At 40.2% G+C, this 25,101-nt stretch overlaps 1 protein-coding gene across 1 annotated transcript in view; it reads left to right on the forward strand.

The window, feature by feature from the left end:
* Window positions 1–25,101, forward strand: part of LOC136866387 (sodium-dependent noradrenaline transporter-like) — a 184,295-nt gene that overhangs the window by 49,866 nt on the left and 109,328 nt on the right. The window contains exons 3-5 of the mRNA XM_067143290.2: window positions 1,819–2,086; window positions 8,856–8,989; window positions 20,900–21,039. Coding sequence (XP_066999391.1) covers window positions 1,819–2,086; window positions 8,856–8,989; window positions 20,900–21,039 — 542 coding nt within the window. The remainder of the gene's footprint in view (window positions 1–1,818; window positions 2,087–8,855; window positions 8,990–20,899; window positions 21,040–25,101) is intronic.

Raw genomic sequence — 25,101 nt, forward strand, 5'->3', positions numbered from 1 at the left:
TTGATACCGTTGACCGTTTATTTATTATTATTATTATTATTATTATTATTATTATTATTATTATTATTATTATTATTATTATTATTATTATTATTATTATTATTATTACTGGTCGTGGTGGTCTTAACAGCAAATTATACTATTTAAAACTTATGTTCTCAGTGCTTTCTTAAGAACTGTAGCATGCTTTTCTAAGAATCTGAAAAGTACGTTCAATTGCTGTTCGTGACACTTATAAAAAGTCGATAGGTTTACTCAAATGCTCTGTATATTTTGTCTGGAATTATGGTCATACCCGGCTAATCACAAGAATGTTAGTGAAACCTAATTTTAGATAATCATCTTGATATTTGCGCACTTTTGTTTTTGTCGAATAATTAACTTCACCGGCGAGAGCTAAAGCAAATGTGGCAGGTGAACATACAACTAAATTCGCAGCCTGTTCCTTATTAGATGGTTTCCCGGGAGAACCGGCACTCTAAGAAACACTTCGATCGAATTACTTTTTACCACTGTAAATCAGCCACCTGTCCATGATTACAACGATTAACTTTACACTTTAAAATGTTGACTAGCGCCACTCAGAATGCACAGAAATCCATCTGTACAGCACAATGTACTGTTCACTTTGTCTTTGCACTGACTAACAAGACGAGTTTGGTTGAGACAGAAGAAATCATTCTCGTGCCGTAAACATTGCCATTAAGCTACAATTGGTGGAAGTTAGCGCCACGGCGCGGTGGTAGGTTCGGATCTGAAAGGGTGCTGGTGTAATTGCAGTGGTCAAAGATGTGTGACAGCACTAAATCTCCGAACTCATGCTGGCAGGGTCTAATTGCCAGCCTTTCTGGTCAGCACTTGTAAAATTCTAAGTAAGGTAGTGTGTTTCTGTGTACTACTACTACTACTACTACTACTACTACTACTACAAAAACGTCGATTCCGTCCATGAAGGAGATGGCAGGCCTCCTAAACAGTAACACCATCTCTCAGGCCAGGGAGATGTGATACAGTGAAGGAGATATCCGGAGAAGGTGAGGGGGTTGGCGGCAGTGCCCTATACTAGGAACTGTCCTGGCATTCGCCTTAATGCAAGAGAATGTAAAACCACGGAATATCATTCTCAGAGCAGCCGACGTTGGGGACCATCCCCTCTCCGTTTCCCGAATGCAGAGACGTAGAACCACGGCAGATCCGACGCCACCCCTCCTCTGCTCGATTGGTCGTACGAAATGCAGAGCTGTCGGACCAGCCGTGGCCACTTGTAGGCCGAAGCCTACTCTGCATCCGCCGACGTTTCTGTGGAAGTAAATTAGTTTTGAAAAGCTCTTTGCGTGACTTACAGTACTGAGAATCTGAGGATAGCAATAATTGTTCAAAAAATGAGACCATCGTCGCCATAAGACCTATCTGTGTCGGTGCGACGTAAAACAAATAGCAAAAAAAAAAAAACTGAGACAAACCTTGCATCGCCATATGAACTTCCGAACTAAGACGCACCCCACTAGATTAATCTCCACGTCTCTCTAGGAGTGTGTTCGTGCAGGGGTAAAACGACCGTGCAGCATTCATCCACTTGTACATGAAACATACGAGTCCTATGGTTTTCACCGATGGGGAATGATCGTGATATACTTACGTGCCTCTCCCAGATGTATCGACTTTTTTGGAGACGATGAGGAGCCATAACTTGTGTCCTGCAGGAGTTCCTTCACGTGGCGGTAAATCTGTCGACATGAGGCTGGCGGATTTGAGCACCTTTAAGGAGCCGTTTAAGCTCGTAACTGCAACGTCTAATCTGTGTCTTGTCATTTCCAGGTGTTGGCTTCTGTGCTGTGTTAGTCGCCTTCTACGTGTCCTTCTACTATAACGTGATCATCGCCTGGGCGCTGTACTTCTTGGTGGCTAGTGCTGCCCCCGAACTCCCCTGGGTGCACTGCAACAATACCTGGAACACGGAGTGGTGCTGGGACTCCGGCATGGGCATCAACAGGACCAACTACAACCCTCCTAACAACAGCCGTGTGGGGGGCGGGGCTTCAGCCAACGGCACGCTCCCACACTCTGCGGCATCTGAGTACTTTCAGTGAGTATCGTTTGTTTCCTGACTCACAAGATCCTAACCTAGAGGTGTCATCCCTTTGTATGACCGTATAAAGACCTGATAGGGAAAGAATCACTAAGAGAATTCACAAAATGATACAAAATACTCCTTGTTAACCCCTTAACACTTTTAAATAAATATTGTTCCCAAATTTTAAAAATTTTATTGCTGAAATATAATCTTTATTATAAACAGAGATTGTAGAAAATTATTCACAAAAATGTTAATTTTGTACATTTCACTTGCTCGGTTCCACCAACAATATGGCTTGATATCAACATCTTGTCAGCCTATCAAAATTACGTTTATTCAATTTGAACACACTGACAGTCCTATACAAAAGGAGAGAGACCGGGCAAGTTGGCCGTGCTGTTAGGGATGCGCAGCTGTGAGCTTGCATTCGGTAGATAGTTGAATCAAACCCCACTATCGGCAGCCCTGAATGTGGTTTTCTGTGGTTTCCGATTTTCATACTAGGCAAATGCTGGGGCATTACCTTACTTAAGGCCACTGCTATTTCCTTCCCATTCCTAGGCCTTCCCTATCCCATCGTCGCCGTAAGACCTATCTGTGTTGGTGCGACGTTAAACAAATTATAAAAAAGGGGAGAGATTTTTTTAGACCAGTGGCTTGCGGCAGTGGATTATTGAGTGTGCTACATGATCTAGGAGTGTTCTCCTATGAGGAGATACTGGGGGTGGAGAACTAGCAGGCCGGCATGGGAAGGTGATTCTAACAAAGTGTGGCAGAATTTTAGACATGTGAACTCTCTGTGTGTAACAATAGGGAAGATTCCTGCGTATTCCTTTAGCATGTAACTGCTCGGTCGTCTGGCATTCTTAAATTTTAATATAGAATTTTCTGTCTTCTAACTTAAATGCAGGTTTCTATTGCCTGTCTTCGGACCTTATTCTTCATTATCGGCAACTTGTTAAAATGTAAGGATGCACAAGTAGTTACCATCGGCCCTTCTTCTAATTTCATTTTGGGTGACTACATCTTTCAACCTTCTAAATGTATTACTCTCTTTCGGCCTTTAATTATTTTTTCCTCTGTGTTGGTTAGACTCATTCTGCCATTTTCATCTCTGAAGCAAATACTTGGAGCTTGATAGCCCATCAGGTGGTTCTTAAACGTTTGATAGAAATTCCGTGAATTAATTTTCGCAAAGTTATCCTGTATGTCAACAAGTTGTGATTTTTCAAAAGATCATTTAGTACTCCTTATTATTCTTGCTGTTTCTTTTCTTTGCTGCTTAAATTGTTCAAGGTGTTCTTTCGTTCCAAAGCATTTCCATTTTTGCCATAGTTTTGTTCTTTCGGTTAACGCTTCTTCACAAGATTCATTCCAGAATATATTTTTTTATCTTTTACTGACCGGAATACGTTCTTTCCTGCACTGTTGATTTCTGTGAATAATTCTTGCCAGTTACCATGTTGAGTTACTTGAATTTCTTCTTGAAAATGTTTTATTGTTTCCTGTATGATGTTCAGTCTGTCTATGTTATATATCATTAATTTATTTTGTCTTCTTTGATTTCTGTGAGGGAGAAGTTTGAGTTTACTTTAGAGAGGTAGTAACAGAGTCAAATTCTCTATTTCTTACCACTTTTACGTTCATAATTTCTTTAATATTCCTGTGAGAAATAGCCACATGATCCAACTGGAATTCACCCAACATTGTATTCGAAGATATCCATGTTTTGCCTCTTCTTGGTCGTTTACTGAAGAAAGTCGACATTAATTTCAACTGAAAGGTTTTACAGAGATTAATTAGTCTCATCCCATTTGTGTTCGTTTTTTGTGGACTGGATATTACCCTACTGTTTTCCGAAAAGCTTTTCTTCTCCCTATTTGTGCATTAAAATCCCCCAGTAGTATCACAACATTTAATTTTGTGATTTTGGAAATTTCCTCTTCCACAAGTTCCCAGAATTTTTCTACTTTACTGGAATTTTCATGTTATCTTCATTTATTGATGCATGGCAATTTACAAAGGTACAATATTTACTTTTGTATTTAATTGTGAGGTGATATATTCTTTCTGAACTAGATGTGAGCTCTGTTACATTATCTATTATATTTTTATGAACCTAGCAGTGGCGTTCTTTTCATAATTTTGATTGCTGGTTCACCCTTAAAAATTCTTCTTGGTTCTTTTTTTTTTCTGTTACATCTTCATCAAAAAAATTGTTTCTTGTACTGCTATAATTTGTATTTCATGTTTATCTAAAACAATTTCCAGTTCCTTCTGTTTACCAGTTTTCAATAAGGAATTTACATTCAAAGTGCCTGCAATAAAGTTCTTCTTAAACTTGAGTCTGGAAGGATAGCGAAGAAGCTCCGACTCTTCCTTATTGCAGCTGTTGGGACTCCCCAGAACCCTATGAACCTTAAGTCCCGATGCATTGCATAATTCAATGGTGGATTACTCTTCCGAGCTACCACCTGGTATAGTGCTTTCTTTCAGCGGAATTTCCATTCTGCAATTCATGGTACAGGATAGGAAATAAATTCCAAGATAAGATCTATTTAGTCCGAAATTTTATTATCTTTTTCTTCGTGGTTTACACTACTAGGTTCTTCCGCTCTCTCCGCCATTAGGAATCAGATATTCCGTTTCCGCCTTTGAGATCGTTGACCTGGTTTCACCTGTAACGCTAGGCAGGAGACCTTACAGGGTGCTACAATCAGGAGCCAAATGGACCCAGATTTTTTCAACGAGGCGTTATTCCTCCCCCTCCTCCTTCCTCATCACTTGCAAGAAGAGGCCCCGGGATTGGGACAGGCAGTGGCGGAGTTATTATTATTATTCTTGTCCGTATCACCCTCTTTGGGGTACGATAGATCTATCAATGGTTAGTGAGTCGTGTTTTCCTGTCCTCCCAGTACTTTTTCATTCTTTCAGATCTTGCCTTCCTCTCTTCTTCAGAAATTCTGTATAGTCGTTTGGGCTTCACCCTGTCCTGGAACCTCGTTATTTTATCTTTGGTTCTTTTCCTTGCAGATCCATTTACAAGCATCTCTTCTGTAATTTGGAATTCTCGTAGGTCCTTCTCAGTTTCCTTAAACCAGTTCGGCTTGGTTTTCTTATTACGGAAATAGTCGAAGATTCTTTTAGTTATCCTTTTCGGATCAATTCTTAGGATGTGGCCATAGAAGTCAATTCTCCTTTTCCTTACCGTATCGGAAATCCTTTCTGATTTCCTATACAGGGTTTCATTGCTGATGTGCGAAAGTTCGTTTATATGGAATTCGGGGCCTATAATTTTTCGTAGTATTTTCCTTTCTCTATCTCCAACTTTTCCATTGGACCATGTGTAGTTATAGATAGAGTTTCAGCAGCATAAAGGACTTCAGGCTTGACTACTGTATTATAATGTCTGATATTGGAATTCTAGGAGAGGGATTTTTTTGTTAGAGGTGTATTTCGTAAGCTGGAAGGCTGTTTCTATTTTGGTTCGTCGAGATTCCATTGATTTCTTCTCAAGACCATTCCAACTGATCCATTCACCAAGGTATTTGAAATCTGTGACGATCTCTATTTTTTGTTCCCCACTTTCAAATATTTTGGAGGATTCTTAATGTTGGTTATTATTTTGGTCTTTCCAGGGGCGATTTTGAGACCTATCTTCTCTGCTTGCTTCAGCAGTTCGAAAGACTGCTCCTTGGCTTCCTCCCATGTCTCAGCTAGTAAGGCCATGTCGTCTGCGAAAGCTAAACATTTGATCTGGATACCCTTGTTTACCGATCCCAATCGAATTCCACCACTAATTGTCTTATCCCATTCTCTGACTACCTTCTCCAAGGCACAATTGAACAGTATGGAGGACAGTCCGTCACCCTGTCGGACACCAGTTTTGATCTCAAAAGGAGCCGACAATTCTCCCATGAATTTGACTTTGGAAATGTATTAGTGAGGGTTTCCCTGATGAGGTTTGTTGTTTTCTTATCTAGACCGAATTCTTTGAGTACAGAAAGGACACTTTCCCGGTCTAGTAAGTCATCCGCCTTTTGTAAATCAATAAAGCTGATGACGTATGTTTTTGCCCTATATTTCTGGTATGCTATGAGATTTTAAAGGTTCAGGATTTGTTCCGGACAGGATCTCCCCTTTCTGAATCCCAATTCACCCAATTGATGATCTAACTGTGGTTCTGTCCTATTAAGTAAGGCCTTTGAGAATATATGTAATATCCAAAAGTGATATGTCTCTATAGTTGTTGGGGTTCATTTTATCCCCCTTCTTGTGGATTGGATGGATGAGGGCCATCCTCCATTCTTCTAAAATTCTTTCTTTGACCCAAATTTCTTCAAAAAAAATTGTATGGATTCTATTGCTTCCTTGTTGGCATACTTCCAAAGTTTGGCTGTGATCTGGTTTACTCCCGATGATTTCTTGTTTTTAAGGCTCAAAATGATATTTTCTAGTTCCTCGAAGGTTGGCGGCTGTGAGTCAGGATTGGTATTTGTTGGGGTATTAAATGTCATATTTTCTACTGGCGTTTCAGAGTTGAGAAGATTTTCAAAGTAGTCGGTTAGTACCCTGCAGTTATCAGTGTTGTTATGTGCTATATTTCCATTCTTGTCCCGTAACTGTAGAGTCGGTGGCTTGTACTCCGTTGTTCTCTGTTCAAAGATTTTGTAGAAACTTCTTGTCTTGTTTTTGGTAAAGTCGTCATCTATTTGAATAAGCATCTGGTTTTCGTAAGCCTTTTAAATTGTTTTGAATTTTTTATTGACCATCTTTCTGATATTCAAGAAATTTTGTCTATTGCTTTCCGTTCGTTGCGACTGCCATTTGTGCCATGCTTCCTTCCTTTGTTTCAATAGATCGTCACATTCTTCCGTCCACCAAGCATGTTTTTTAACTTTTGTTATAGGTGCAAATTTTTCGGCTTTTGATAATAAGTTCTGTTTCATTTGATCCCAATTTTGTTTGAGTATATCCTTTGTCGCAAGATGGTATTCCTTTTTAATTTAAAATTTTCTCCGGGTCATATCGTTTGCTTGTGTGTTTAAGGACCTTGTCTCTCATTCTGGAGATGATTTTGATCTTTATCTTCGACATGTAGTGGTCCGAGTCTAAATTAGCTCCCCTGAGGACTTTGACATTTTGTATCTCCCTACTGAACTTCCGTCTAATAGCCACATGGTCCAGTTGAAATTCACCCAAGTTAGGATTTGGTGAAATCCATGTGTTTTGTTTTCTAGGAAGCTTTTTAAAAGTTGTGGATTTCAGTATCATACCGTGGGCTTGGCACAACTCTATAAGTCTGACACCATTTTGATTGATCCTGTTATGCGCTGGGTATTTCCCGACTACATGTCGATACTTTCTCTCCTTCCCGATCTGGGCGTTGAAGTCTCCCATTAGTATGATGTGTTTTTCAGGTACCCTTTGGATAACATCGTCCAACTGATCCCAAAAGAGTTCCACTTTCTCCTTGTTCTTTCTGTTCTCCTCATTTATGGGGGCATAGTGTATATTCTATTGGTAGATTTGAAAACCAAAGTTGATAGTATTTCAGATAGGGACTCAAACTGGACTATGTATTCCAGGACAGTCTTGTTTATTATGAAGCAAGTTCCTAGGTGTGGCATGTTTTTCATGACTCTTTTCTTCATGATTCTATTGGTAGATTTGAAAACCAAAGTTGATAGTATTTCAGATAGGGACTCAAACTGGACTATGTATTCCAGGACAGTCTTGTTTATTATGAAGCCAGTTCCTAGGTGTGGCATGTTTTTCATGACTCTTTGACCAACTTTTCCCTTGTATATCCTGAACCCTTCAGAGTCGAAGTTGTTTTCATCTATATATCTGGTCTCCTGAAGTGCCGTTATGATAATTCGATGGTTTCTGAGAGTGTCTGTAAGGTGTTTTAACTTTCTAGTTTCAAGAAGAGAATTAGCACTGAAGGCGGCAATGAACTTCGGGTATTTGCATTTGATTTTGTGTGAGGTTCCAAGACGCTCCGACTCGTCTCTATGTAACGCTGCAGACTCCCCAGAATCCAAATGTCTGCTTGTGCACAACGGTGCACCTGAGGTAATTTGTTTCACATTACACTTTCCCTTGAACGATAAACATGAGTTTGGGGTAACTACTTGAGTCACCAGTTTACAACCAAGGTTGCGAGCCCTGGAGGTTTCTTCCAGCCGCCCCTAACCTGGGGTACAAACGCTGACCTAAGGCCGACCAATCTGGGAACAGACGCCTGGGGAATTTCATGTTCTTCAACCAAGATTCGATTCTTGGAGGTAGCTCATCCGCCCTCTCTGCCGTTGGGAAATTCTTCTCTTCATCCGCCATTGAGACCGTTGACCAGTTTTCACCTAGTAACCCTAGGCAAGGTTTGCCCCTTCCGCCATCTCCACCGTTCCGAAGGTCATCTTCTCCGCCGTAGATGCCGTTGGGGACTTCACATATAACCCAGGCTAAGGGCCCTCCATATTTTTGACCCCTGGAGAGAGGGTGTCCCAGTATTTTAAAGCCCCCAGGAATTAGGCTACCCGTTGGTCCGCGAGTTGTACCGGGTATTTCAACCAGCCCTAAAAACTGTAGGGGCTCCCTATCCGCCACCTGGGGACGCGCTCTGTAAGGGTCGGGTTCCCCTGGTTACTTTCGGAAATTATTATTATTATTATTATTATTATTATTATTATTATTATTATTATTATTATTATTATTATTATTATTATTATTATTATTATTATTATTATTATTATTATTATTATTATTATTACAGTCGCGCCGTTCTGGAGATGCAGTGGAGTAACGGCTTGCACGAAATGGGTTACCCGAAATGGCAGCTCGTACTTTGTCTCTTATTGGTCTACGGTATGCTGTACCTGTCACTCTTCAAGGGAGTCAAGTCGTCAGGTAAGTTCCAACCTTTATGCTATATAATTAATCATCTTTGTTCCTTTCCATCGTAGAGAAGTATAATGCACCTGTTCAACTTACCAACAGCAGTGTAAGATACCTACTTGATAACAGTCAGCTTTAAAATTGACGGAAATGGAGCGCTAATTTTTAGCGCAAATGTTAACTGGGAAGGGAATCCGAACGACAGAAAACATGACATTGGTATGGTATGCTATTAATGTAAATGGGATGAAAAGTCAAATTGTAAGTTTCACTAAGAGTGAAAGTCCTCTCACTTTTAATTATTGTGTTGGTGGGGTGATGGTGCCTCATGGGGAACACTGTAAGTATGATCTTCACTGGGGTAATCATATTAACGATTGTTAAGAAAGGTTACAGATCTCTTCACATGGTTACGAGAGTATTTAGGAGTTGTAGAAAGGATGTAAAGGAGAGGGCGTATAAGTCTCTGGTAAGACCTCAGTTAGAATGTGGGTCCAGTATACTTGATACGAGAACTGGAAAAAATCAAAGGAAAACAGCACTATTTGTTCTGGGTGACTTCCGACTTCTTACGAAAATGTTGCAAACTTTGGGCTGGGAAGACTTGGGAGTAAGGAGACGAGATGCTCGACAATGTGGTATGTTTCGAGCTGTCGGTGGAGAGTTGGCGTGGAATGACATAAGTAGAAGAATAAGCTTGAATGCAGTTTTTAAAAGTAGGAAAGTTCATAATATGAAGATAAAGCTGGAATTCAAGAGGACAAATTGGGGCAAATATTAATTTATAAGACAAGGAGTAAGGGGTTAGAATAAATTCATAAACAAATTTCAAAGTTCTTTGAAAGTATTCACGAAGAAGCTAGGTAAACAACTGATAAAAATCTGCCACTTGGGCGACGGTCGGTCGGTCGGTCGGTCGGTCGGTCGGTCGGTCGGTCGGTCGGTCGGTCGGTCGGTCGGTCGGTTGGTTGGTTGGTTGGTTGGTTGGTTGGTTGGTTGGTTGGTTGGTTGGTTGGTTGGTTGGTTGGTTGGTTGGTTGGTTGGTTGGTTGGTTGGTTGGTTGGTTGGTTGGTTGGTTGGTTGGTTGGTTGGTTGGTTGGTTGGTTGGTTGGTTGGTTGGTTGGTTGGTTGGTTGGTTGGTTGGTTGGTTGGTTGGTTGGTTGGTTGGTTGGTTGGTTGGTTGGTTGGTTGGTTGGTTGGTTGGTTGGTTGGTTGGTTGGTTGGTTGGTTGGTTGGTTGGTTGGTTGGTTGGTTGGTTGGTTGGTTGGTTGGTTGGTTGGTTGGTTGGTTGGTTGGTTGGTTGGTTGGTTGGTTGGTTGGTTGGTTGGTTGGTTGGTTGGTTGGTTGGTTGGTTGGTTGGTTGGTTGGTTGGTTGGTTGGTTGGTTGGTTGGTTGGTTGGTTGGTTGGTTGGTTGGTTGGTTGGTTGGTTGGTTGGTTGGTTGGTTGGTTGGTTGGTTGGTTGGTTGGTTGGTTGGTTGGTTGGTTGGTTGGTTGGTTGGTTGGTTGGTTGGTTGGTTGGTTGGTTGGTTGGTTGGTTGGTTGGTTGGTTGGTTGGTTGGTTGGTTGGTTGGTTGGTTGGTTGGTTGGTTGGTTGGTTGGTTGGTTGGTTGGTTGGTTGGTTGGTTGGTTGGTTGGTTGGTTGGTTGGTTGGTTGGTTGGTTGGTTGGTTGGTTGGTTGGTTGGTTGGTTGGTTGGTTGGTTGGTTGGTTGGTTGGTTGGTTGGTTGGTTGGTTGGTTGGTTGGTTGGTTGGTTGGTTGGTTGGTTGGTTGGTTGGTTGGTTGGTTGGTTGGTTGGTTGGTTGGTTGGTTGGTTGGTTGGTTGGTTGGTTGGTTGGTTGGTTGGTTGGTTGGTTGGTTGGTTGGTTGGTTGGTTGGTTGGTTGGTTGGTTGGTTGGTTGGTTGGTTGGTTGGTTGGTTGGTTGGTTGGTTGGTTGGTTGGTTGGTTGGTTGGTTGGTTGGTTGGTTGGTTGGTTGGTTGGTTGGTTGGTTGGTTGGTTGGTTGGTTGGTTGGTTGGTTGGTTGGTTGGTTGGTTGGTTGGTTGGTTGGTTGGTTGGTTGGTTGGTTGGTTGGTTGGTTGGTTGGTTGGTTGGTTGGTTGGTTGGTTGGTTGGTTGGTTGGTTGGTTGGTTGGTTGGTTGGTTGGTTGGTTGGTTGGTTGGTTGGTTGGTTGGTTGGTTGGTTGGTTGGTTGGTTGGTTGGTTGGTTGGTTGGTTGGTTGGTTGGTTGGTTGGTTGGTTGGTTGGTTGGTTGGTTGGTTGGTTGGTTGGTTGGTTGGTTGGTTGGTTGGTTGGTTGGTTGGTTGGTTGGTTGGTTGGTTGGTTGGTTGGTTGGTTGGTTGGTTGGTTGGTTGGTTGGTGTTCGAAAAAAATAACGGAACTTGAAAATACCGAGCAAATACAAAGTCGTAGCGGTTTCCAATAAGTATATAGTGCTATATAGCGAGATATACAATATTAAATATAGCGGGATGGTTCCTAAGTTGTTAGCCATTTTATTTAACCAAATGATTCGCATTTCTGAAACAGTTATCACGCAGGATCTGTTACTATGCGGGTAGGATTGTCAGATGTTCCGGTTTTTTGGGATTCCTCCGATTTCTTATGATTTAGTAGGATTTTGACTTTACATTTATTATTTTCCGTAAGTGGGAATTCTGCTTTTCTTTTAATTATTTCTGTTTCGAAACCAGTATAACTGCGGAAACGTCCAAGAAAAAAAATGTTTCAGCTGCAAGTTGCCTAAATTAATTCAGAGCTACGTTAATCAGTAGAATCAAGTAAGACATTACGTTCATCATGCTGTTAAGGTCCATTTCCAGCTCAATTTTCGCAACTGTGTCGTGCATATGATCATAAAAAGAATCTGTATTAAACCGGACACCAAACGCTTTAAATTGGTGAAAATGAAAATAGTCCATCAGGGACTCCTCCAAAGAAGAAATTGAAATCCTCAGAATCAGATCATCAGGTGCATATAAAGAAGAGGGAAGATATATTTATGTGGGTAAACACAGGACTGGATAAACATTGGGCATATTGTGTTGTATGCAGAAAAGATTTTAGTATTTCTCGCTCCAGACAAAGTGACCTGACACAGCATTCTCAGTACAACGGTCATAAGGAAACATTAAGTCTAGGAATTGAAACAAACTCTCAAACTATTTTAATGAACCTCGTTTTAATGTTCTTTTTCTTTCAATGAAAAATTATTTCAGTAAACGTAACGAAGGCTACTCCTTTTCTTATTTTGAAAAATCTGGTAAAGATATATAAAAGTTTTATTGCAGCCAATGACCATAATTTATACATGAAGTTATTAGTAACGAAATCAACTATACAGAGGTATAGATGCGCACATATTTAGTCTGCGCTTAGTTCAGTCAGAGAAAACATTAATTTCTTGCATCTAAGGGCATGGTATCTGTCGCACTGCCAATGACATACATACACATTGTGAATGCGGTACATGATACTTCTTGAGTTGGCAAACCTTGTGATGAAATCCATGTATGGCAAAACGGGTTACTGAGTAGCTCAGTTTGTATCTACTATTTGTCCACTCTGTCGTTGTTAAACCATCAGCGACGTAAAAGTCGTCCCATAATTCGTGTTTCTTCCGCTTCATTATTTTTTTTTTTTTTGCTAGGGGCTTTACGTCGCACCGACACAGATAGGTCTTATGGCGACGATGGGATGGGAAACTCCTAGGAGTTGGAAGGAAGCGGCCGTAACCTTAATTAAGGTACAGCCCCAGCATTTGCCTGGTGTGAAAATGGGAAACCACGGAAAACCATTTTTAGGGCTGCCGATAGTGGGATTCGAACCGACTATCTCCCGGATGCAAGCTCACAGCGTTTCATTAATTCAAGAGTTCCCAATAGCTTGTAGCTTGTCGTATAGGGCAGCAATCGTTGCGTTCGTAGGTCTTCATCAAAGAACGTCTCTTTTGCCATTTCATATATCAAAAGAAATGGAGTGAATTTAGACACACTCATCATTCGTTTCAAGAAAGTTAACTTGACTTTCTCCAGTTCCTTCAAGTCTTATTTATTGAGATATTCACAGATGAGTTCTAGTCCATGAGTAACCACAGGAGTTATTTTTATCTTGAATAAAGTCATGGCCGTTTTTAGAGAAATCTGGTTTATGTACCTAATGTCGTTAATTGGCATTAATCCAGCTATGCTTCTATCTTTAATATGGGCTGCAAATACCTATCCTCGTGACTATAAGATATCTCCCAAATATTTACATTTATTAACTATGTTAATGTTTGTGTGAAGTCTGGTTCCATGGTTAAATGGCTGGCATTTGCCTTCAGTCCAAAGGGACACGGGTTCGATTACCGGCCGGGTCGGGGCTTTTAAATTTAAATTTTATCGTCTAATAGGCTTGAAGACTATATGGGTGTGCCTTCTTCCACATTAGAAATCATCATAGGCAGAGCCCCGTCCTCACAGGCGCGCATGTCGCGTATAGACGTCCATTCGAAAGACCTGCACCAGCACTCTCAAGAGAAAGAGACCAGACTTGTGGATAAACAATTCCTGCAGCCTCCACCATGACAACGCACCAGCTCACGCATCGCTGTTGCTTAAGCCTGCTGTACACAATCAATTATTTTTTTTACAAATTCAAGACATCACAAGAATTTTGAGAACACAACTTTACGTGCCAAATCGCTTGCAATACTTGAGAAGCCTTCAAAATTTTGAAAATTCTAATGCTCTAATCGGTCATATCTTTGACAGAGTGGAACAATGGAATTCTAGTATTAACAATGCGCGCTAAGCCGCTAGGAATGCTGGGTGAGTAGGGTCCATAGTAATAATATAATATTTATTTTTCGTCCCAGTAACTACTTGTGCGGTTTTCGGACACACTGACGTGCCGGAATTTTATCCCACGGGAGTTTTTACGTGCCGGTAAATCTACCGTCTTTGGCAAAAAGAGTGATCAGTCTGCTGCTTGTGAATATCATAACTCTAGAAAATACCATTCATTCCGACGCATGTTTGGCAACCCTTTTTAAAGAAAGAAGCCTCACGCTTGACTGAATCGTGTTCGAACACATCGAACAGGAAGTTTTTCTGTTGCACGATACCGCTGAACCATACGTCAGCCAGTAAACCTGGACACTGTCAAAAAACTGGAATGGACAGCATTGTCGAACCCACCTTACAGCCCTCCGATCATTATTTCTTCCGAAACTGAGGGACTCGCTTCATGGAAAGACATCTCAAGATTACGAATCCTTCGTGACAGTTGCTACATAAAATTAGTACCTTAGGCACGCCGGGCCAGTCTTTTACCAGATATAAATGCGCTCATTTTGCGGGGTAGGATGAGTGGTAAGGCATTATGTACCTAAAGGCGGTATAAGGAGCAGTAATATGAAAACCGAACACCCGCCTAACACACATTCCGCGCGAAAGATGGCAACACTGTTATTACGTATCGATACTACCATCGGTGTGGGAAACGAACTGCATAGTGACAACTCACAGGTGCACGCAATTGTTGTCTTTGTTGGAGCGCGGACTGGTCTAGTGTGTTCGTTAAGCTATAGAAATGGAGGCAAGCAGAGAAGTGTGGTTCGTTTTCTGGTGACTGGGGGTGCTGGAGTACATGAAACTCATCGTCGCATGTCTGCTGCGTATGGCGAACACTGCATGTCCATGACGAGTGGGCACGAGTGCCATAGGAGATTCCGAGAAGGGCGCACATCACTGCAAGACGATGTGCGCCTAGGACAGGCCCATCCAGTCATTACTCTTGATGTGAAGGGCGGATTGATGGCCTTATCCGGGAAATGGACAAATCACGGAGGAAAAAAGATATTTGTGGACGTCGGTTTCATTCGGACAAGGAAGTGCAAGAGTGGGTGCGGTTGTGGATGCGTCAGCGACCTACCTCTTTCTACAAAACTGGAATTGATCGTCTCGTCTACCAGTGGCATTTATTTATTTATTTATTTATTTATTTATTTATTTATTTATTTATTTATTTATTTATTTATTTATTTATTTATTTATTTATTTATTTATTTATTTATTTATTTATTTATTTATTTATTTATTTATTTATTTATTTATTTATTTATTTATTTATTTATTTATTTATTTATTTATTTATTTATTTATTTATTTATTTATTTATTTATTTATTTATTTATTTATTTATTTATTTATTTATTTATTTATTTATTTATTTATTTATTTATTTATTTATTTATTTATTTATTTATTTATTTATTTATTTATTTATTTATTTATTTATTTATTTATTTATTTATTTATTTATTTATTTATTTATTTATTTATTTATTTATTTATTTATTTATTTATTTATTTATTTATTTATTTATTTATTTATTTATTTATTTATTTATTTATTTATTTATTTATTTATTTATTTATTTATTTATTTATTTATTTATTTATTTATTTATTTATTTATTTATTTATTTATTTATTTATTTATTTATTTATTTATTTATTTATTTATTTATTTATTTTTTTTTATTTATTTATTTATTTATTTATTTATTTATTTATTTATTTATTTATTTATTTATTTATTTATTTATTTATTTATTTATTTATTTATTTATTTATTTTTTATTTATTTTTTTATTTATTTATTTATTTATTTATTTATTTATTTATTTATTTATTTATTTATTTATTTATTTATATGGGGATTTTATACAATACATATACAAGGCAAAATCAAACTTTAAAGTCCATCCTTCTCAGCCATTCAGATAAGCCGTGTGTGAAAGCGAGCAAATAATCAGGAGTGCCAGGGTACGAATGAAGAGGACAGCGTTGGACCAGGTGCTCTATCGTCTGTTCATCCAGGTTACAATCACACATTGGTGAACTGATCCAACCCCACTTGTACCTGAAATAATTGCAACAACCATGTACAGTCCTTAGCCTGTTGATATGGCACCAGAGGTTCCTCGGTAGGTCAAAACCGTTTGGCTTCTCTGTGGGAGCAAGATGGTGGACACTTGTTCCCAATGTTTTTCTTGACCACTCATGCTTCCAGCTTTCATTTAGGTCAAATCCATCCGCAACGAGTTGCCCTGCAGTGACACTTGCTGGTCTTCTTGACTGCAGTCGCTGCTGTGATGGATGGCAGAATTCTTAGTGCAGTGGCAAAGAGGGTGGTGCAAAGATTTTCTTAGGTTCCCCTAGTAGAGCTTGCTTCCGCCTTAAGTGAGGTGGAGGGATGTGACCCATCACAGGTAACCAGTGATATGGAGTTGATTTGATTGTACCAGTAATGCAACGCATTGTATCGTTCAATTTTCTGTCTATCTTCTTCACATGTACACTTTCCAACAAGATATTAACACAGTACTCAGCAGCCGAGTAGACAAGGCTGATGCTAGTTAAACGTAGACGATCAGCAGAGGCTCCCCAGCAGGTACCACAGAGCTTATGCAATATGTTGTTTCTTGCGACGACTTTATGAGAAAGCTTAGTGATGTGCTTTCTAGCTCAGGGTTGTATCTAAAGTGACTCCAAGGTATTTTGGGAAAGGATTGTACCTCAGCTTTCGTCCGTTGAGCAGAACTCTTGGTTTGTAGTTTGCAGCACGATTCGCTAGATGGAAACAAGAGAATTCAGTTTTTGTTGTGCTGGGAATCAATCTCCAGGTCTTAAAGAAATTTGACATCTTCTTGATGTCCTCCGTAAGAATGTGTTCACCGTCTTCAAAGTTATTACTCTGTGCTACCAGTGCGATGTCGTCAGCATATATGAACTTAGTTGATGTTGTGGTTGGTAGATCATGAATGTAAAAATTGAATAGCAATGGTGCCTGTGGTAGACCGTTATTTAGTTTTCGTTTGTGGCTTTTAGTGTTGCCTAGAAAGACTTCGAATTGTCTTTGACTAAGCATACTAGATATTAGATCCACGATTTCTCGACTTGGTACAAATTGCAATAGTTTGTAAATCAGTCCCTGTCGCCAAACAGTGCACCTGTCAAGTCGATGAAAACAGCTGTTAATTTTAGTTATCCTTGAAAACCAGCTTCGATATGTGTAGTCAGGGCAAGAATTTGATCGATAAAGCGTCCATGTCTAGATCTAGCCTGTTCAGGAGGAGTAACAGCTTCAATGAACGGAGCTATTCTGGTTAGGAGGATTCGTTCAAGAACCTCGAATACGCAACTGAGCAGTGCTATTGGTCGATAACTTTCGGGGCTGTTCTCAGGTTTGCCAGATTTGAGAATGGCTATAACTTTTGACAGTTTGAATTGTCTGGGCAATCTGTTCTCTTGGAGTATGTAAGTGAAGAGAGAAGTGTGCCAGTATATACAATGCGGGCCCATATTCTTAATAAATTCATTATAGATGTTGTCGATACCAGCAGCCTTGCCGATTTTCAGTTTTTTATTTGCATTTTCTACTTCCACTGTGTAAAAGGGTCTGTAAAGCGGCTTGTTACTCGGGGCACTGCGCCTGAGTTTAGAAAGGTTACATTTTACTATTCTGATATGATTCTTGTCCCTCTTTGTCCTTGTGAGGTCTACGATCCTGTTGGCAATAATGCCAGGACTCAGTTTAGGATGCGGCTTTTTGGGGTGTTGCTTGCCAGTTAGCCCATTCAAGATTCTCCAAGCTTTCCTGCTTGATTTTGCGAAGTTCATTTCTTTGAGTGTAGCTTCCCATTTCTCACGTCTGTTCTTATTTAAAGAGTGGAGTAGCTGTGAGCCCATTGTTTGATTTCCAGAACTTTAGTACTCTTGGTATAAAGCCTCACTATCTTCATTCCATTCAGGTATATATTCCTTTCTGTAACCACTAAGAATGTTGGACTTAGCAGATTTGATAACTAGTTTAACAAATTCGTCGTAGTTATTTGCTGTCGGCTGAAGATTCTCCGCAGCTAGACTGGATTCAAGGTATTTTGTGAATACATCCCAGTTAGCTCATTGAAAGTTCCATCTGGGTAAGAGCATTGAGTTTACAAGGGGAATTTTCAAACCTATTTCCGCCACAACAGGTCGGTGTTGACTTTTTGGGAAGTTGGACAGAACAGTACGAGTGGTGGGATAAATGTATTAGCGCTTTCGGTCATTACTTTTGAATAAAACCATTCCATCGTCACGTTGTAGCTGATGTCCAGTATACTGTAAAAGTAAGAAAATAGTAGAATAGAAATATCTTTGTGAAATAACTAGCAAGATACCCGTGCTTCGCTACGGTATTATACTGAAATTTATAATTGAATGCTTATAGTTTTAGATATATAATCCGCCGAAATTCGCGATCTGACTCCTTTTCTGCGAGAATCCACCAAAATTCCCGATCTGACTCGTTTTCTATTAGATTACGGCACGTTTCCTCCCATTTTTCAATCTTCTTTTCCAGCAATCGATTTCGTACTTCCCGGGCTAGGCTCAGGTATTCCTCCCGGTCAGTTGGGTCCGTAAATCTTTGCCATCTTTTCCTATAATCATTTTTAATATGGATAAAATCCTTCAGGAGATCCGGCGTGGTGTCATATTGGGTGCATAGGCGGCACTGAACCCGCGGCCGGACTGCATTCTTAGTCATTACCCGTCCAGGAGCCGTTTCCAGCGCGGTCCGCACACTTGACGACGGTCCGGAACATTATTATTATTATTATTATTATTATTATTATTATTATTATTATTATTATTATTATTATTATTATTATTATTATTATTATTATTATTATGTGTTGCTGGAATGGATGATGACAGGGAAAACCGGAGTATCAGGAGAAAAACCTGTCCCGCCTCCGTTTTGTCTACCACGAATGTCACATGGAGAGACAGGGATTTGAACCACGGAACCCAGCTGAGAGAGGCCGGCGCGCTGCCTCCTGAGCAACGGAGGATCCTGATAAGTACATTAAGAACAGTAAAATCAATTGGTCTCACCTCCTTCTACACCCCACCGCCGTTAAGTTTATTTACCGCCACCCCCCCCCCTCCCAAAAAAATTAAATGAAGGCTTGTTTCTTTATGTTTAAGGGAGATTCCAAACACCAATGTTCACGTCTATTACCTTCAGTTTTGAGATATAAGTATCCCCATAAAAATAATTTACTTTTTTCACTTCATTACACACTACTCCCCCCCCCCCCACTTAAGTGAATTTTCCCTCAAAAAATACTTGTTTCTTTAATAGTAAAGGATCTTCTAAATACCAATTATCACGACTCTAACCTCTTCAGTTTTTGATTTATGTCCTCATGAAAGGAATTCAACTCCTTTACACTCCCGCCCTACAAGATGGTTTCCCCCCAAAACGCGTTTTTCCTTGTTTTTAAAGGAGATCCAAATACGAATTTTCACGTCTGCAACAACATTAGTTTTTAATAGATGTATGTATTCTCATACAATTAAATCAATTAATTTTTCAATTCTTTCAACACCCCCCCCCCCCTTCATTGGATTTTCCGAGAATACGTGTTTCTTTATTTTAAAGCAGATTGTAAATATCAAATTTCACGTCTGTAACATCTTCATTTCTGAGATATCAGTAGCCTAATTAAAAAAATTCAACACCATTGTCAGTCACTTTTACCCCCCCCCCCTCCACCAAGTGGTATTTCCGAAAACTAAAAATACACGCTTCTTGATTTTTAATAGAGATGAAAAATACCATTTTTCACTTCTGTAACATGTTAAGTTTTTTGAGATAAACTGTAAAAATTCTCATTTTAAAATTTCACCCCTTTTGAGTTCCCCTTAAGTGGAGTTTCAAAAAACAAATCACCTATGTTTCTTTACATTTACAGGAGATTCCAAACACCCACTTTTTACGTCTGTAACATTTTTCGTTTCCAAGATATTCTGTAGATATAGTCTTTCAAAAATTCACCCCAATTTGTCACTCCTGTTTAACCGCCATTAATTGGATTTTCCAAAAACTAAAAACTACGTGTTTCTTTATTTTTAAAGGAGATCCCATATACAAATTTTCAGTTATGTAATATCTGTCTGTCTGTGAACGTGTCCATAGAATTTCAGTCTTCGTTTCCTGACGTCTGCGGCAAGGTTGGACAGTCTTTCCGTAGATTTTCGTGATTTGAGTCGATACCCTTCTTTTTTCTCTGGGCCCAGAATTTTCCTCAAGATCTTCTTTTCCTCCTTCAAGATGTTTTCCAGATCACCTTTATTATTAAGTACCAAGATTTCACTTGCATACAACACTTCAGATTTAATCACCGTATTATAATGTTTGATTTTTGTATGTATGGACATGCATTTATTATTATTATTATTATTATTGTTTGGGAAATTTTTACCTTTTCTTGTAAATATGTGTGTTGGTACATATATCAAACAATTGAATGTTAATAAATATGGTGTTCGAAGATACATTCCCAATTATTATTATTATTATTATTATTATTATTATTATTATTATTATTATTATTATTATTATTATTATTATTATTTTCACATTCGCGGTTTTGGCTCAGCAGCGACGATTTGTCTTCTTAAAACATCTGCTCCGTTGGTTTGCTGTGGCCTATGGAATACAATGACCACATGTCCAGCAGTAAGTAGTATGTTTTGATGTACATACATTTGTAAATATTCTTGTTCGATCTAATGTGCACTTAACTTCACATAAACTGTCATTACCATGAAATGAGCATACATCTTACAAGTGACAGCATTAATTATCATATGCCAAGGTCAGTGGGCTGAATCATTTGGCTGAAATACTAACTTCCTTTCATTTCTATTGCTGAGAATAACCTAAAAAGCAAGCCTAACAAAGACAATTTTGTGTACTTTGGTCTAGGAAAATTTGAATAAAAAGTGTTTAGGAAGACTTAAAAGAAGGAAGAAGAGGAGTAGCTTCGCTAGGTGCCATGAGTGGGCTACACGTGTCTCTTTTGTGGCGTGTGTGTGTTTGTAGGGAAGGTGGTGTGGTTCACCGCCACCCTGCCCTACGTGGTACTCACCATCCTGCTGGTGCGTGGTCTCATGCTGCCGGGAGCGATATCCGGCATCTCCTACTACCTTCACCCAGAGCTCTCGAGGCTGGGAGATACTCAGGTAAGCACTTTCTTTATCTTATCTCTTATTGATGACCCTAAGTGTATCGTAGAGAAACGTTTAGACAAACTTTGTAAATATTGACTTGTTCAAGTGAAACATAGAGAGAGTTAGCAATACTGCAAATAACTGATGATACAGCCAAGAGATGGCAGTACTGCATGGTTTGCTGTTCGTAGTAACAGCAGAAGTGTACACGCATGCACAGAAATGGTCTCCCGACATAAACAATCAACACTGCCCCACTCCAGTAGAGGAGAGGAGGGAAGGAAGTGAATAGGGTAGTGTTGAAGGCCACTCTAGTACCGAAAAAAGCGGAAGGGAGTGGACGGGTAGTGCTAAAGGCACACGGTGTTTATTGCTATACATCCACCACTGTGCCCATTTCAATCACAACAGTCTTGTAGCGGACTGTCCACCTGTAGCAATGCGTTAAGCGAGGAGCTAGGAGGACACCATGCTTTGTTTATATCGGGGCACCATTTATGTGCATGCGTGTACAAATTCAGTTTTCAGCTTGCCCGTGCTCGCCTCGAGAGTAGGCACTCCTGTCCAGGTCAAGCTCAGCCCAACTTGGGCAGGATACAGGCAACTTGTCTTTCTTTTTTTTTTTCTTGTTTTCCTTCTGCTTCGCTACGAAACGTAGCACTAAGTTCGCCTTCTCTTCACTGTCAAGATAAATAAATTAAGGCTGCTTTATAATTATCAAGAAGCATTATAATCTGGCCAGTAATGTGCTGATCACAACCTAGCATTTTGTCGGAGGGCCCCCATCGTTCTCTAAAAACGCTTTCTCAGAATCTATATGCGAGTAAACTGATTGCAGCATGTCAAAACAGCAGTTCCACTGAGTTCTTGGGTAGTACTGGAATCTCGAACACAGGTACCACACAACATTTATATATTATAGTGCATTCCCTTGATATTGTTTGTCCACAGATTAGTGAAATGTACGTCCGACTGCTTGACTGAATGTTCGGAGTCAAGGCCTTTTCTCCAGAGGATCATGAGTTCGATTCCCAGCAGGGTCAGGCATTTTAATAACGTATGGTTTATTATTTTGTCTCGGGGACTGGCTATTGGAATAGGCTATGTCCCAATATTCTCCTCTTCATACACACACAACACATTGCACTACCAACCACCACAGAAACGCAGAACAGTAAATGTATCCTTCCATATAAGGTTGGCGTCAGGAAAGATATTCGTCCGTAAAGACAGGGCCAGGTCCACGTGTGTGCCACAGTACGCTCCCGTGACCCCATCAGGGGGTGGGAAAAACGTAGGAAGGAGAATAAGATGATTAGTGAAACTTGCACAGATACCAGATTGATTAGCATGCACTAAATGGGAAAACATTATACTGTTCACTTCGCTTGCGAATGTTTGTACTTTCCTAGCTACGAGAGTGTATAACGTCTTTAATATCCACAGAGCAATACTTTTTTAGACATTTCAGTCAACACTTGCTCCAAATTATGAAGAAAATACAGTATCTTCGCTTTCAATAGTGGTAAAAGGTCACGGGACCTTGGAGCATATTTCCACGCATTTGATACCCATGAAGTGTTTGTGCTCTTTTGAAATATTCATAGACTGTCATAAATTTTTCAAACTTGTCGTTACATACCTGAGGTTACTGAACGCGCGCTAAGTATCTTTCTACACAAAATTACGTTGCGCGAAACCTACTGGTTTATTTGATACTTGCTCATAAACGTGAGATCATTTTTCCTGTGTTCAACTTGAGTCCTCTTTCATTACTAAGATAAATTCATCACTTCTCGATTTCCTTTACAGGCGGTTTGTTCGTTTTCCAGCTGGTTGCACCGCTAACAACTGAGCTGCGCTGAACAAAATACGTAGCTGTACTAACACATAGCAGCGCACTGTAAACTCGTGTGAAGTCCGGCAGTCCAAACGAGTCCCACAAAACTTGGCAGCCTTATGGGAAACCCATGTTTGGTAGCTATGGCTTGTATGCTCAATATGCGTACACTCCTACTTTGGTGACGCGCAAGCTAAGCTGCTCTGCTTGTTCACAGTTGCTTGTGGCAAGTACGCCTGAAGTATTTGTACACGTTTGAGTAAGAGCTCAGATCGTCGAGTCTGAGAAACGCATTGCCTGAGTAGATGACATTATCAGCAACATTCTTGTTTAATGGTGCGTTCAAAGGAAAAGGTGATTACTCTTGTATGCTTTGACTGGAAAAATAGTCATGAAGCGTGCTTGTGATCCACGGTAACGTCCAGCCCCACCACCCAACCAACCAGAACTAACTCATTGTAAACTTTAGTATTTAAATATAAAATTTGCATTTATTTTTATTCTTAAATGTGTTAAGAACCCTTTAACAGTATCTATATTTCAATTTTTAACTACATCAGTCAGTCTAGATATACACTAGTGTCCAGAAGTTAAGCATAAGTTACGAGTAAGTAGGTCAACAGGAAATAGACCGCAAATATGCATATGCACCTACCAACCTTACGTGTTCGCTCTGTTTAGGAAAGGAGTGTTCCCTGCTTTGACTAGCGGCGTAACCACAAGGTACACACATAAAGTGCCTGCGCCCCATTTTCCCTCAGTCGTGTTTGCCCTGTTATAGTGTGCGGAGTGTAGCGTCGTGGTGAACGTGACAACATAATGGCACAACGACGCCATTTGGACCCCGTTTTGCATGGTAAAATACTCGGCCGCCTGGAAGCAGGCCAGAGACAGACCGAAGTCGCCGTATCCTTCAATGTGCCACAAAGTGTCATTTCCAGGCTTTGGAGACGATTTCGAGACACAGGAGATGTTAGTCGTAGGCCAGTACCAGGTCGACCGAGGGTAACCACCCCACAGTAGGACCGATATCTGGCCTTAACCACCCGACGAAATCGGTGTGCACCTGCAAGACAACTGTCGGCGGGGCTTGCAGCCGTCTCAGGGGTTGCCGTTTCCCAGAAAACTGTGTACCGGAGGCTCAGAACAGCAGGGCTATTTGCCCGAGGTCCAGTGGTGTGCGTCCCGCTCACTCCAGCACAGAGACGGGCCCGTTTACTGCGGAGCCGTCACCATCGAAACTGGACCATAATTGAATGGAGGCATGTGCTCTTCACAGATGAATCCCCCTTCAGTTTGCTGAAGACGTCATAAACACCCAGCCCCCGAGCCATCGGAATCAACCAATGAAGGTTAAATCCCCGACCCGGTCGGGAGCCGGGCTATGAACCGTATAAGGCAATATAACAGTACAGTGTTCTTTGAATCCTTCTCTGCTAACCGTAGCCACGTTCCAGCACTAGTTCCTTACTATTTTAAGATTCAAGGGATGATTCATAGGTACATTTCAGATTTACTGCTTATTGAAAATTGCCGAGCATTATACAGCAAGCTTTATCTGATAAATTCAAGTCTTCCGAACAGAATTCGTTGTGAAAATTCTATAAATTCCTCTCTCAATCCAGAGGCAAGTGAATGACTCTCCATCAGTTTGCCAAATAGCCCATACGCTCCGTCCTACCATAATTCTATCTAAGTAATGAGACAAGAAATAAGTTATTTAAACTCTTTAGGCTTTTTCTATCGTGAAATTACCAGCGTTTCGCCCCAATGTAGCAGTGGGCTCGTCAGTTGGATTGCTACACCTTTCCAACTCGCTTGGGGCTAGTGCGCCGTTGAGACACCACCGCAAGCCTCCTATGTAGGAAAATGCAGCAGGGAAAGCACGCGCCTCCCTCCACTTGTATAAATGCCTGCCTTTGGGCTTTATAACATTATTTGATTTTTTTATTCGTTACGCCCAACTAAGGAGCGCGTGTGACCTTCTTTAGCACTACATTTCTTCTTGTCTTCCCAAAATCTCTTCAGCCTTTCGCTACGCTTCTTTTTACTTTCTTCCGGCTTTTCTTTTAGGTTGATCAGTAAATTTGTGTTTGTTTATGAGATTACTGAATTATTTTCTGTCTTGCATGATTTCTTCATTTATACCAATTTCCTGAAGATATTTGTTTATTTCTGTAAGCCAGTCGTGATTTTTTAGAGATACTGCGAGATTTAGTATTTTCTTTGTTAGC

Source organism: Anabrus simplex, chromosome 3 (assembly GCF_040414725.1).
Source record: "Anabrus simplex isolate iqAnaSimp1 chromosome 3, ASM4041472v1, whole genome shotgun sequence".
Classification (NCBI taxonomy): domain Eukaryota; kingdom Metazoa; phylum Arthropoda; class Insecta; order Orthoptera; family Tettigoniidae; genus Anabrus; species Anabrus simplex.